Raw genomic sequence first — 15,136 nt, 5'->3', positions numbered from 1 at the left:
ATATTTAAAATATCAAAGACTAGAACGGAAAACAAAACAGAAAGCAGAAAAGGTATAAAGAAAATCAATGAGATCAAAAGTTTGTTCTTTGAAAAGATCAACAAATATGACAAATAGCTAGACTGGCCAATAAAATAGGAGAGAAGACATAAATTACCAAAATCAAGCATGAAGCGGATATAGCCATTAAAAAGAATGAAATCATGTCCTCTGTAGCAACATTTAGCAACATGGATACAGCTGGAGGCCATTATCCTAAAGCAAATTAACATGGGAACAGAAAACCAAGTATCACATAGTCTCACTTGTAAGTGGGAGCTAAACATTGGGTACTCAGGGACATAAAAATGGCAACAATAGACATTGGGAAGTACTAGAGGGACAAGGGTTGAAAAACAAACTATTAGGTACTATGTTCACCACCTGGGTGACAGGATCAATCATACCCTAAACCTCAGCATCATGAGATAAACACAAGTAACAAACCCGCATATGTATCCCCTGAATCTAAAAATAAAGTTGAAACCACTAAAGAATGAATGAATGAATAAATAAATAAACAAATAGTTTCTGTAATGTGAAAAAAAAAAAAGAATGAAAGGGGACATCACTATTGACCCTATGAGAATTAGAAGGATTACTATAAGGAGTAACTTAAACAACTTTCTACGAACAAATTGGTTCCTAGAAAGAAACAAATGATCAAACTGACTCAAAAAGATATATAAAATCTGAATAAACCTATAACAAGTAAAGAAATTGAAGTAATAATTACAAATATCACAAAGAAAAGTCCAAGTACAAATGGCCTCACTTTTGAATTTTATCAACTATTTAAAGAAGAAAATGCTACCTACCACTCATTCACAAACTCTTTCAGAAAACAGAAGAGGGACCACTTCTAAACTTCTATAGCTATCTTAATAGTAAAGCCAAATAAAGACTGACAAAATAAAATACAGTACAATATTCATCATAAACAGAGAGGCAAACCGAAGTAAGGAACAAATAAAAAGGACTATAAATAGTAAATAGGATTTACCTCAGGGATGGAAAGTTGGTTTGACACTTGAAAATCAATTAGTAAAATATATAATATTAATAGAATAAATGACAAAAGCACCAATGACACTGATAATGATCACATCAATAGATGCAGAAAAAGCATTTGGCAAATTACATGCATACTTATGATTAAAAACTCTCAAACTAGGAACAGAACTTCTTCAACTGGATAAAAGACATCTACAAAAAAACTACAGCTAAAATCATATATAATGGTGAAAGACTGACCATTATCTTTCTCCCTGAAATCAGGAATAATGCAAGAATGTCTGCTCTTTCTTGCCACTTTTATTCAATATTGTACTGGAGGCACAATAAACAAAAAAGAAAGAAAGAAGAAATTAAAGGCATCCAATTAGGAAAAAAAAAAGTAACTGTATTCATTCACAGAAGATATAACCCTATCATAGTAGTAAATCCAAAGGAATATACAATAAAACAAATATAACTAGCAAACAATAAGTAAAGAAATTAGAAACAACACAAATGTCCATTCTATTTGGCACTTTGCATTTTTCTTCCATTTCTGATTCACAGAGATATTTGTCTTGATGCTAATCTTGCTTTTTTGTTTTATAGTTTTATCATCATTGTTAATGTATCAGAATAAAGGAAGCAGTGGATCCAAAAACTTCCTATGGCATTTTGACTACAAACCCTTCATCTATCATTTTTCTTATATTCCTAGTCAATCTGCTCTTGTATTCTTTATTTTCTTTTTACTAAAGCATCACCTATTAATTCATTTCAGCTAACAACCCATTAAAGAGCATTTTTCATATATTATTCTTTGTTTCAAATATGAAATACATACTTGAATTACTTACCAATACTATGAAACTGCCATCGTTGATGAATTCTTTCTGGAAGAAGTTGTAAAATTTTCTAAAAATCAATATAAAGAGAAAAAAGAAAAGAATAAAACCAAGTAATGAGTTCACATCCTGCAAAATGTGAAAAATTAAAGGGCTCACTAAATATAACAAATACAAAATAGGCCGGGTACGGTGACTCACACCTGTAATCCCAGCGCTTTGGGAGGCTGAGGTGGGTGGATGACCTGAGGTCAGGAGTTCGAGACCAGCCTGGCCAACATGGTGAAACCCCGTCTCTACTAAAAATACAAAAATTAGCCAGGTGTGGCAGCAGGCACTTGTAATCCCAGCTACTCAGGAGGCTGAGGCAGGAGAATCGCTCGAACCCGAGAGGCAGAGGTTACAGTGAGCTGAGATCGCGCCATTGCACTCCAGCCTGGGCAATAAGAGCAAAACTCCGTCTCTAAACAAAATAAAACAAACAAAAAACTACAAAATAGTACCTAAGCTAATCTGATAGTATTGACATTATTTTAGCACTGGCATGTTGATCACTATTTGAAAACCTCAAAAAACAATAAGCAATACTAACCAGTACTAGGAACAAGAAATTAACAAACTACATATTTTACAATAATATAGAAGGTATATGTTTTCCTAATGATTAAATGCCAATTCTAATATATTTAAAATACTTATTTACTATTTCTAGATTTTCTTTTTTTCCCCCTTTAGAGACAGAGTCTTGCTATGTTGCACAGGCTGGAGTGCACTGGCTATTCAGAAGCATGACCATAGTGCACCATAGCCTTGAACTCCCAGACTCAAGTGATCCTCCTGCCTCAGCCTCCCAACAAGGTGGGAATACAGGCACGTGCCCCCATGTCTAGCAATTCTTAGAATTTCTATATTGTGGATATCATGATGAGTTTCAATTCTTCCAGATGTTAATATTTGTGACATTTTCTCTTTCTTCTAATGGTTCTTTCTCCTGTTTTGATAATCCTAGAGAAAATATTTTGATTTCATAAGAACCCTATCAAATATTTATACTGAGTTAATCATGTGAAACTAAAGGTACGTAGATGCTATGATGGATATAGGTATGAGAGCAATTTTTTTTTAAGAGGTGGGGGTTTCATCCTGTCACCCTGGCTGCAGTGCAGTGGTGTGATCATGATTCACCGCAGCCTCATATTCATGGGTTCAAGTGATTCCCTCACCTTGGCCTCCCAAACAGGACTACAGGTGTGTGCCACCATGCCCAGCTCAATTTTTTTTATTATTTTTGTGGAGATGGAGTATCACTATGTTGTCCAGGCTGTGCCCAAGCTTCTGGCCTCAAGCAATCCTCCTGCCTTGGTCTCCAAAAGTGCTGGGATTACAAGCGTGAGCCACTGCACCCGGACAGAGAGCAGGATTTACAATTTTAGGAGCCCTATAGTTAAGCTAACATATATAGGTTTCCATTAATTAGTAATAAAATCTTTACAAAAATATGTTCAAAACTCTGCCTTTTATTTCCCTTAATATTATACCTGTGTGGATTATTCTCGATCAAGAGCTACCTTACTACTAAACAGTGTTCTCAATACTCATCCACTTGCTGAGTGACATTTTTGTGTGTTTGTTGTTATTGCTGTTCTTACTATTATTTAGAATACCATTAAATGAATGCTCATAAAGGTCAAACACTAGGCAATTTATTATATAATGATATATTAATATACCTTGCATTAATCCTTGCAATCATTCAAAAGGAGGGTTTGTTTATTTCATTCAACAAATGAAGAAATGGGTTAAGTAGTGCACTTAGGTTACAAAGCTAGAAAGTGAAAGAACAGAGGTTCCAAATTCAATACACCTATTTCCAAAACCTCTACCTTGATAATATACTGATCAAAGGATGACATGCATATTTTATACTTCCTTGTCGTCTCTTTGATATCATCTTCTTTAGTAAACTCCACATGAAAGGATGATAAAGAAATTTTAAAGTTCTACACAGATAAATGCTGGTCCCACATGAAACACATAAACTCTTTTACCTTTGTCCTCCCTATGTCTCCCACAGCTGGCCAACAACTGCATAATTATATTTATTTTTGTATAGAAAGATATAAAATTATAGAAAAGTTGAAAAGACAAATTTGTAAACTATTCAAAAGCATTTCTAAATTATGACTAATAATTATACTTTAGATTTAGCCCCTTATATCTTTTTATATGGTAGATAAAAAGTTAAAGAGATTACACGTGCCCTAAACTGCACAGAATATAAATCCTCTACCATAATATTATTAACATTACATAATCATGCTTTTTGTTCCAGAAAAAGGAAATCACTTTATTTATGATTTCTTTTTCATCCTTAGTTTCTAAAGGTAGAGGTCCCTTACTATAAACAGAAGAATGTCAGCACAAAAATTAAATGATTTTTTCAAAAGATGAAAACCTGGTATCTCAGATCTTTTTTCTAATAAAATTTAGTGATCCATTAAAGACAAACATTTCTATGTAAAGAATAAAAAATAATCCGTATATATTACATATAGAAAAATAGTTATTTTTACATATAAGAAATACTCCAAAAGGACTTCTATTAACTAAGCAATCATCTCAGTTTCCTGAATTTAAGGCAAGCATGAACATTTGCAGGAACACTTTCCAGGAATCATTAGCTTGCTTTCTCTGTGGATATTTTTACCCTTTCTCAAAGCATTTTTCAATATTCCCCTTGTGAACAGTTCATGCAAACACTTCAGGAAGTAATATAATCAAATTCCTCAGGGGTCAAGACTAATGAAAATTAACTGCAGAACAGATACTAATATCAGTGTTACTGCTGTTTGGAACTCTTTAAAAAATTCTCCCCCCCCCCCAACTAAATCAACGGCTAAGAGACATATAAATGATGTTGTTCAAATTCTTCTAAATTACATCAAAATACTAAAGAGTGAATTCTTCTTATTATTTTTGAGACAGGGTCTCACTGTCTTGCCCAGGAGTGCAGTGGCACAATCACGGCTCACTACACTTTCAACCTCCTGAGTTCAAGGGATCCTCCCACCTCAGCCTCCTGCGTCACTACCACTACAAGCACCTGCCACCAACATGCCTGGCTAGCTTTTTTGATTTTTAGTAGAGACTAAGTCTTGCTGTGCTGCCCAGGCTGGTCTCTAACTCCTGAGCTCAAATGATCCTCCCGCTTCAGCCTCCCAAAGTGCAGGGATTACTTTGAACCACCACACACAGCCAAGAGTGAATTATCTTTAATTAGCACCAGACAGAATAGCTCCATCTTCAGAAACTAATTTCCGAATTATTTTCTAAGCATCTCGAGTCACTACTCCTGGCTTTCTACAGGTCTCGAAATTCTCAGTGAAGATCAGAATACTCCTATGACTGTTTATCTGTTTACTTTGAAACAGAATAAAGAGCAAGGAGTTATTTTAAAAGGGGGGTGAAAGAGTCTTAATTTTTAAGAGTGTGATAAATATTAAAAAAAAAAATTAGCAGAGCATCAAAATTTTGTTCATTTGCCTATGAGCTATGTTTCCTGACTTTTATTTACAGACTTGCCCCATCTCCAATCTAATATAAAATGACAATTTTTAAAATATTTAAGACTATTTTAAACCAGTTTGCAATGAAAAGCAGTGAACCAAAACAATAAATCCCTTAGGCACACAAAAGTTACAGTAATATACCTTCTTAGGTAAGAATGTTTTGGAGTTAAAACAAAAACAAGTTTTCCACTTCACTAAACCTCTGACAAATTAAAAGTTTCATTGTTTGCAAACACATTGAATATCATACCAATTTTGTGGTGTCAAACGTATAAAAACGTAATTATATCTGCACCAAAAAGTAATATATTGTACCTCAAAAAGTATAGGATTCAGTCAGGCATATTTTAAAAACTTAGATTTAGTTCTTAGAAAGGCTGGCGAATTCACGGTGTTTTATAATTTAAATATATTCCTTTGTATGTTCCAAAAATTATTTCTGAAAAAGGGAAAAGTTAGATTCAGAAGCACTTACCTCAAAAATAAAAAGTATAGCATCCAATTCCTCTCTTTGAGACTTGTGACCTAAAACATTTTTATAAGAAAACATTTACAACATATCATTTTGCCCTCATTGTTAACAATCACTTAATGAACTTAAAATATTTCAAGAATGAAGTTTTTTTTTTCCCAGCAATTACTTAGTAAAATGTTTAAAGCATACCCCATTCATTATGGAGACAGTATCACAGTCACTCTCTTTACTCTTTTGAGTACTGTAATTAAATTTAGGTTCTACATATTTATGTCTAGAAACAAATCATGACATATTACAAAGAACTTCAAATAAGCTCTGAAAATGAAAATATGAAAACGACCGCTCAAATGTGTCACATGCTCCTAGGGCAGAATCAAAAAGGCAGAATGAGGGAACAAATCAACCTGATCCGTGAAAAAGTAAATCTTCAAAGCCATTGTAAAGCAATAAGGAGAGTAACACTAACACATTAGTTGTCTTTCAAATACAGGTCACTAGCCCTATGATAATAGTGTGAGAGGGAAAGCAAAAAGCTGTCTGACAAAAATAAATGAAACAATATGTCCAAGAGCTATTAAGTTATGTTTATGACAATTATTAGGAATATTAACATAAGCCAAGATATATGTTAGCATCTTACCTTTCTGTTTAAGACTAGCTTCAATAGTCACAAAATTTTCAAAGAACACGTAGTATATATGTGAAAAATGTTGGTCGAAAAACTGTTTAAGATCAATAGACTCTGCATTCTCTGAAAAATAAAAACAATTTACTGATTATTTACAAGTATGTTAAATCAAGTTTAGCAAATATTCAGTGACAAGTTTCCTTCAAAGTCAAAGAACTGCTCCTAAAATTCTATTCTATTATTTACAATATGTATTTCTATGTCTATATCCTCATTCTTAAAACTTTAGTCTTTGCAGATTTTAGTTTTAATTTTAAAAACTAATTAAGAAAACAATGGCTCAGAAAAACTTATCCAAAATAATTAATCATACCAAAAAAAAAGTTAAGTTCTATTTGCAATTCATAGCTACAGCTTTCCTAACGTTCTCTCCAAGACGGTTTAAAATAAGAATAATAATTTATGATGTCTGAAGGTCAGGCACGGTAGCTCACGCCTGTAATCCCAACACTTTGGGAGGCCGAGGCGGGCAGATACCTGAGGTCAGGAGTTCGAGACCAGCCTGGCCAACACGGTGAAACCTCACCTCTACTAAAAATACAAAAATCAGCTGGGTGTGTTGGCATGCACCTGTATTCTCAGCTACTTGGGAGACTGAGGCATGAGAATCACTTGAACCCAGGAGGCGGAGGCTACAGTTAGCCAAGATCATACCATTGCACTCTAGCCTGGGAGACAGAGTGAGACTCCACCTCAGGAAAAAAAAAAAAAAAAAAAAAGAATAATTTATAATGTCTGAAACTATTTATTCAGTAAATAAGTACCCAACAATAGGCTTTGTAAATAAGTACTTAGGGATTAAAAAGCTTAAACACAGACAGTACTGCTCTAAAGAAACTGTAAGAGCAGAGCATGCAAAATTAAACGAATAATTGTATGAACAGTAGAAAGTGTTAGTACTAAAAGTGAGATGTCAAAGTATATGGCAGTTTAGAAACACAAGAGTACTTTCAAAGCTCAATAAAACACAAAGGTGGGGAAAGAAAAAAGGCCTGACAGAGAAAATAATATCTGAAAAGACTTTTAAGGACAGGAAGAACACTAGACATAAAGTGGTGGAGTTGAATGGGAAGGACATTCAAGGCATAAAAAATACATGGAGTAAGAAAAACGTGAGATATGCATGTATACATATGTAACAAACCTGCATGTTATACACACGTACCCTAGAACTTCAAGTATAATTTAAAAAAATAAAAAATAATTTACTATGAATATTTAAAAAAAAAAAAAGTCAAAGTGGCCTGGTTGTCTCATAATCTCTGGGATCCAGACTGGAGAACTGTAGTTTCTGGGTCCTTCTTGGAAGAGATTAGCAAATGCAGAACCAGCAATCTGTCTAAATCAGTACTGTCTCCTAGAAATATAATGCAAGCCACAAATATTAGCTACATATGTGATTTTAAATTTCCTTGCAATCACATTTTAAGAAATAAAATGACACGGGGAAATTAATTGTAATAATATATTTTGTTAACAAAAAGATATCATTTTTAAGTGCTACCAATAAACACTTATTAATGAAAAAAAGAAAGAAAAACGTGAGGTATGATAGTATCCAGGAAAAAAATTCATTTTGGCTAAAGCTTAGAACATTTTAATAAAAATAAACAAGTAGACTTGAGATATGCTTATATGTACTTATGTGTATGTATATGTATTTATGCATAGAAGATACCAAACAACTAGGCAGCATTACCTCTAGGGAGCATGACTAGTTTTATTGTTGCTTAGTTCATTTTCAGGGTAAATGAGAACATTAGTGAAAAAGAGTGAAGAAATTCTACTTTATATACTTCCTACTATTCCAAACTGTTTATAAAAAGCACATTACTTCTCTTACAATACAAAATAGAATTTTTTGTTTCTGTTTTATTTTTTTAAGATGGTGTCTTGCTCTGTAGCCCAGGCTATAGTGAAGTGGTACAATCTCGGCTAACTGCAACCTCCATCTCCAGGGTTCAAGCGATTCTCCTGTCTCAGACTCCCGAGTAGCTGGGATTACAGGTGCCCACTACCACACCCGGCTAATTTTTATATTTTCAGTAGAGATGGGGTTTCACCATGTTGGCCAGCCTGATTTCAAGTGATCTGCCCACCTCAGTCTCCCAAAGTGCTGCGATTACAGGCGTGAGCCACCGCGTCCAGCCTCAAAATATAATTTTAAAAGGCAACTGAAAAAATAAAAGATTTTTGAAAGGAAATAAAGAAATATTCATTGTAAATAAACTCAAGTTAAAGGTAAACATCAATTAATTTCTTAGAATGCACTAAGGCTCAACAGAAGATTTAAAAATAATGTGAAATAGTAACAACATACAGATAGTACTTTAAACTCTTTCATTATCATATCCTATGAATATTCATTATAATTTTTTGGAGGGGACAGGGTCTCACTCTGTCACCCAGGCTAGAGTGCAGTGGCATGATTACAACTCACTGCAGCCTCATCCTGAGTTCAAGCAATCCTCTCACCTCAGCCTCCAAAAGTATCTGGGACCCAGGTACCTCCCCACCACACCTAGCTAACTTTTGTAGAGATGGGGTCTTGTTATGTTGCCCAGGCTGGTTTCCTGTCTTGGTCTCAAACTGTTGGGATTACAGGTGTGAGTCACAACACCTGACATACTAACTCTTTAGTGATGTTTTATCTATGTGATTTGCCAAGACTGTTTTTTGTTCTGCCATTCCACAAGGAAAGGGAAAGATGCCTTTCCTCTCTATTCCCTTGGATTCTGTATATTTACCTTTTATGGAAAGAACAATGTTTCAACTGTCTTATTGTCTTTCTTCCAGGACTAGTCTAGCATCTTTAGAATAGAAACTGTGTCTACCTCAGGATTTCTAAAAATTGGCACAATGCCGAGCAAACAATATGTAGTCAAATGTGTTTTATTACTAACAAAATTAATTATTTTTACTTTATTATATTCAGTTCATACAATATGGAAATTTTTACCTTGGAAAAGACTGCATAACCTACTGACAGGAAAATAGCACAGACTCATCCTGACTGGAATTAGAATACCCATATTTCACTCCTGTTTGTAACACTTACTACCTATGTGACTTCACAGAACTAGACAAAATAATAATGCTTAACACAAAGTGAATGTTTTCTAAACAATGCGCACTATTCTCAGCACTTCACAGAAACTAATTCCTATAATCTACATAGCAATACTACAAAATTAGTACCATTATTATCTCCATTTTACAGATGAGAAAATTTAGGTACAGAGAGTCTAAGAAACTTAGTTCATAAGTAGAGTCAGGATTTAAACAACAGGAACCCTAGGTCTATTCAGCCTCCAATGTAACACATCTGTAAAAAAAGAATACTAAATACTTATCTATTATCTGCCTATAAGAATAATAGTCATAAAACACTAGTTAAATATATTTTATCAAATATCAAAATAAAAATACATACAACTGAAATAAAGAGGAAAGGTGTTCTAGTTTTCCCACAGAGTAGTTTAAAGAATTATGAAATTAGAATAAAACAGGCTTGGGCTGAGCAAGGTGATTGACATCTGTAATCCCAGTACTTTAGGAGGCTGAAGTGGGAGAGTTGTTTGAGGTCAGGCATTTGAGACCAGTCTGGGCAACACATTGAGACCCCATTTCTACAAAACTAAAAAATCAGCCAAGTATGGTGGCATGTGCCTATAGTCCCAGCAACTCTGGAGACTAAGGTGGGGGAATTCCTTGAGCCTAGGAATTTAAGCTAAGTTGTAGTGTGCTATGATTGAGCCAATGCACTACAGTCTAGGCAACAGAGCGAGATCTTGTCACTAAAAATAATAATAATAATAATAATAAAGAAAGAAATAGGTTGCTATAATTACCTCTAAATTTCCTAAAATTAATGCTTCAAAAACACAATGTTCTAGGAGAAAAAAGAAAATGGGAACAATAACAAAGCAAACCAGAAAAAAACACAACAAAAGCAAGTATGAATCAACTCAAGATTTCGCAACTTATTAGGAGCCAAAATATTGTCTCTCGATTTCCTTTCCATAAGGCATGCTAACAAAGTCTGGAAATTATGTACTTTCTTTTTTTTTTTTTTTTGACACAGAGTCTCACTCTGTCGCCCAGGCTGGAGTGCAGTGGCACAATCTCGGCTCACTGCAAGCTCCGCCTCCTGGGTTCACGCCATTCTCCTGCCTCAGCCCCCCGAGTAGCTGGGACTACAGGTGCCCGCCATCACACCCAGCTAATGTTTTCTATTTTCAGTAGAGACGGGGTTTCACTGTGTTAGCCAGGGATGGTCTCGATCTCCTGACCTCGTGATCTGCCCGCCTCGGCCTCCCACAGTGCTGGGATTATAGGCTTGAGCCACTGCGCCCGGCCAAATTATGTACTTTCTAATGCTAATAAAAATGATCAAAATTAGGCTGGGCACAGTGGCTCATGCCTGTAATTCCAGCACTGTAGGAGGCCGAGGTGGGCGGATCCCGAGGTGGGTGGATCACCAGGTTAAGAGACTGGGACCATCTTGGCCAACACGGTAAAACCCCATCTCTACTAAAAATACAAAAATTAGCTGGGCGTGGTGGTGGGCGCCTGTAGTCCCAGCTACCTGGGAGGCTAAATCAGAAGAATCACTTGAACCTGGGAGGCAGAGGTTGCAGTGAGTCGAGATCGCACCACTGCACTCCAGCATGGGTAACAGAGCTAGACTCTGTCTCAAAAAAAAAAAAAAATTATTACTAGAGAAGAAGGACATTTTATAATGAATGGTTAAAGGGTTAATATTTTAAGAAGATATAACAATTGTGAACATATATGCACTTAACAACAGAACTCCCAACCCCAAAGCAGAAACTGACAGAATTGAAGGAATATACAGACAATTCAATAAAAGAGTCAACACTCTACTTTCAATAATGAATAGAACTAGACAGAAGTGAAAACAGAAGACCTAAACAATACTATAATGCAACCAGATCTAACACACATCTATTGAATGCCCATCCAACAACAAAAGAATACACAGTCTTTTCAAATGCACATGGATACTATCCAAAATAGATCATATGTAAGGCTATAAAATAAACTTCAGTAATTTAAAAGGACTGAAGACAAAGTATGTTATCTGGCCACAGTGGAATGAAATTAGAACTCAATAACAAGGAAATTAAGAAAACTCACAAATATGTGGAAATTTAGCAATACACAACTAAATAACCAATTGGTCAAAGAAAAATCACAGGAGAAGTTAGAAAATCTTTGAGATGAATGTAAATGAAAATACAACATACCAAAACTTATGGCATCCAGCTAATGTAGTGCTTACAGAAAAATCGATAGCTTTAAATTGCTATATGAAAAATCTGAAAATCAACCTAATGTTCTACCTTAGGAAGTAAGAACATTGGCTGGGCACGTTGGTTCATGCCTATAATCCCAACCCTTTGGGAGGCCAAGGCGGGAGTCTCAATTGAGGCCAGCAGTTCAAGACCAGCCAGGGCAACAGAGTGAGACTCCATCTCTACAAAGAAATTAAAAATAGCCAGGTGTGGTCATACATACATACAAAAATAAGGAGCAAACTAATCCTAAAGCACAAAGAAGGAAATAAAGATTAGAAAGGGCATAAATGAAGACCAAAAAATAAATAAATAAATACAAAAAAAAATCATTGAAACAAAAATTGGTTCTTTGAAAAACTCAACAAACTTGACAAACTGTTAGCTAGACCGTTCAAAATGAGAAAGACATAAGATTCAAATCACTAACCTGGACTGGAATATAACACACTAATAACCCTACAGAAATAAAAATTATAAGAGAATACTATAAGCAACTATAAGTATGCTAGCAAATCAGACAGCCTATATGAAATGAACTCGAAAGCCACAAACCACCAAAACTGATTCAAGAAGACATAGAAATGCTAAAACAACCTACAATGAATGAGAAGATTGAATTAGTGGGGGGAAAAAAACTACTTCAAAGAAAAGCTTGGAATGGCTTATGAGTGAATCCTACCAACTCTTCCAAAAAATAGAGTATACTTCCTGCTCATTCTATGAGGCCAATACTCTCATACCAAAATCAGACAAAAACATTACAAGAAAAATACAGACCAATATCCTCTATGAATATGAATGTAAAAATCCTCAACAAAATACTAGAAAACTGAGTCTAGCTATATATATGCATACACACACACACATACACGTACACACTATGACTAAGTGACATTCATCCCAGAAGGCAAGGTTGGTTCAATATACAAAAATCAATCACTAACACCTTATGTTAACATAAAGGTCAAAACTCACATGATAGTTTCAATAGACACAGAAAAAACATCTGACAAAACCCAACATAATTTCATCTTAAAGATACTCAAAAAGCTAGAAAAGAACAGTATTTCTTAACCTGATAAAGAGTATCTATGAAAAGGTCACAACTAACATCACACTTAGTGATAAAAGATTGAAAGCTTTACCCCTAAAAGCATGAACAAGACAAGGATGTCTTTTTGTTACTTTTAATACTATACTATAAATTCTAGCCAAGACAGTTACGCATGAAACAGAAATAGAAGCCATACACATTGTAAAGTCCAAAGCATTAGTATCTCTACTCATAAATGACACGATCTTGGATATCGAAAATCCTAAGGAATGCACCAAAAAATCCTATCATACTGACAAACAAGCTCAACTAGGTTGCAGAATACAAGATCAATAAGAAAAATCAACTGTATTTATATACACTGGCAATGAACAATACAAAAGTGAAATTAAGCAAACAATTCCATTTACAATAGTATAAAAAAGAATACTTAAATTTAACAAAAGAAGTACAAGACTTGTACACTGGAAACTTATAAAACATTACTGAAAAAAAAGACTAAAACAAATGGAGACATTCTGTGTTTAAGACTGAATGCTGTTAAGATAGCAACAGCCCCCAAATATACCTAAAGATTCAATGTATTCTTTTTTTTTTTCTATTTTTTCTTTTTTTGAGACAGAGTATCACTCTGTTGCCCAGGCTGGAGTGCAGTGGCAGGATCTCAGCTCACTGCAACCTCCGCCTCCCAGGTTCAAGAGATTCTCCTGCCTCAGCCTCCTGAGTAGCTGCGATTACATGCATTTGCCACCACACCCAGCTAATTTCTGTATTTTGAGTAGAGACGAGGTTGGCCAGGCTCGTCTTGAACTCCTAACCTCAGGTGATCCGCCCACCATGGCCTCCCAAAGTGCTGGGATTACAGGTGTGAGCCACTGCACTTAGCCTTAATGCACTCTTTACCAAAATCCTAATATACTTTTTTGCAAAAACTGACAAGTTAATCCTAAAATTCAAAAGAAAATGCAAGTGAACCAGAATAGTCAAAACAGTCTTTTTTTTTTTTTTGAAATGGAGTCTCACTCTGTTGCCTAGGCTGGAACGCAGTGGCGCAGTCACAGCTCACTGCAGCCTCAACCTCCCGGACTCAAGCAACCCTCCCACCTCAGCCTCCTGAATCACTGGGACTACAAGCGTATGACATCATACCTGGATCATTTTTTAAATTTTTTATAGAGACAGGTGTTGCCACATGTTGCCCAGGATGGTCTCAAACTCCTGGACTCAAGTGACCCTCTCACCTCTACTTCCAAAGTCCTGAGATTACAGGCATGAGCCACCGCGAACAATGCTGGAGAACTGACATTTTCTCATTTCAAAACTTACTACAAAGTACACTAATCAACAGAGTATGGTACTGGGATAAGGATAGACATATAGATGAATGGAACAATGAGAGTTCAGAAATAAATCCTTACACTGATGATCAATTGATCATCAACAAGGGTACCAAACAACTCAATGAGGAAAAAAAAAAGTATTTTTAACAAATGGTTGACTTTTTTTTCCTCATTGAGTTGTTTGGTACCCTTCAAAAGTCTTTTCAACAGATGGTCGAAAAGAATGAAGACTATACTTGAAAAATTAACTCAAAATGGATCAAAAACCAAAAACCTAAATATAAAAACTAAAATTATAAAACTCAGAATAAAACATGACCTTGAATCAGTCAGTTCTTTCTTAGATATGACACTAAATACACAAGCAACAAAAGAAAAAATAAATTTGACTTCATCAAAATTCAAAACCTTTTTGCTTCAGAGGACATTATTAAGAAAATGAGAAAATAACCTACAGGATGCAAGAAAATATTTGCCAATTATATACCTGATTTTAAAACATTAGTATCCAGAATATAGAAATAATTCTTATAATACAATTGCAAAAAAATTTTTTTAATGATCAAAGGATTTGAATATAGATTTCTCCTAAGAAGATATATGAATAGCCAGTAAGCTCATGAAAAAATTAGCCATCAGGGAAATGCAAAGCAAAACCACAATGAGATACTACTTCCAACCCACTATGATAGCTATAATCAGAAAGACAGACAATACCAAGTGTTGGCAATATGGGGAAATTTGAATCTTTGTATGTTGCTGGTAGGAATATAAATGATGAAGCCACTCTGGAAAACAGTGTGGCA

At 34.9% G+C, this 15,136-nt stretch overlaps 1 protein-coding gene across 17 annotated transcripts in view; it reads right to left on the bottom strand.

Moving 5' to 3' along the window:
* The window catches only part of RALGAPA1 (Ral GTPase activating protein catalytic subunit alpha 1), a 323,646-nt gene that overhangs the window by 282,254 nt on the left and 26,256 nt on the right, over window positions 1–15,136 (bottom strand). For all 17 annotated transcript variants that reach the window (XR_004431673.1, XM_033188254.1, XM_033188250.1 and 14 more), the window contains exons 2-4: window positions 6,568–6,678; window positions 5,925–5,974; window positions 1,893–1,950 (exon numbers count right to left, since the gene is read on the bottom strand). Coding sequence is in view for 16 of the 17 variants with exons in the window: in XM_033188254.1 (XP_033044145.1) it covers window positions 1,893–1,950; window positions 5,925–5,974; window positions 6,568–6,678 (219 nt within the window). In the remaining variant the exon portion in view is untranslated. The remainder of the gene's footprint in view (window positions 1–1,892; window positions 1,951–5,924; window positions 5,975–6,567; window positions 6,679–15,136) is intronic.

Source organism: Trachypithecus francoisi, unplaced genomic scaffold (assembly GCF_009764315.1).
Source record: "Trachypithecus francoisi isolate TF-2019V2 unplaced genomic scaffold, Tfra_2.0 Lachesis_group3, whole genome shotgun sequence".
NCBI lineage: Eukaryota > Metazoa > Chordata > Mammalia > Primates > Cercopithecidae > Trachypithecus > Trachypithecus francoisi.
The sequence above is the reverse complement of the archived record's forward strand: the minus strand, read 5'-3'. Positions and strand labels throughout refer to the sequence as shown.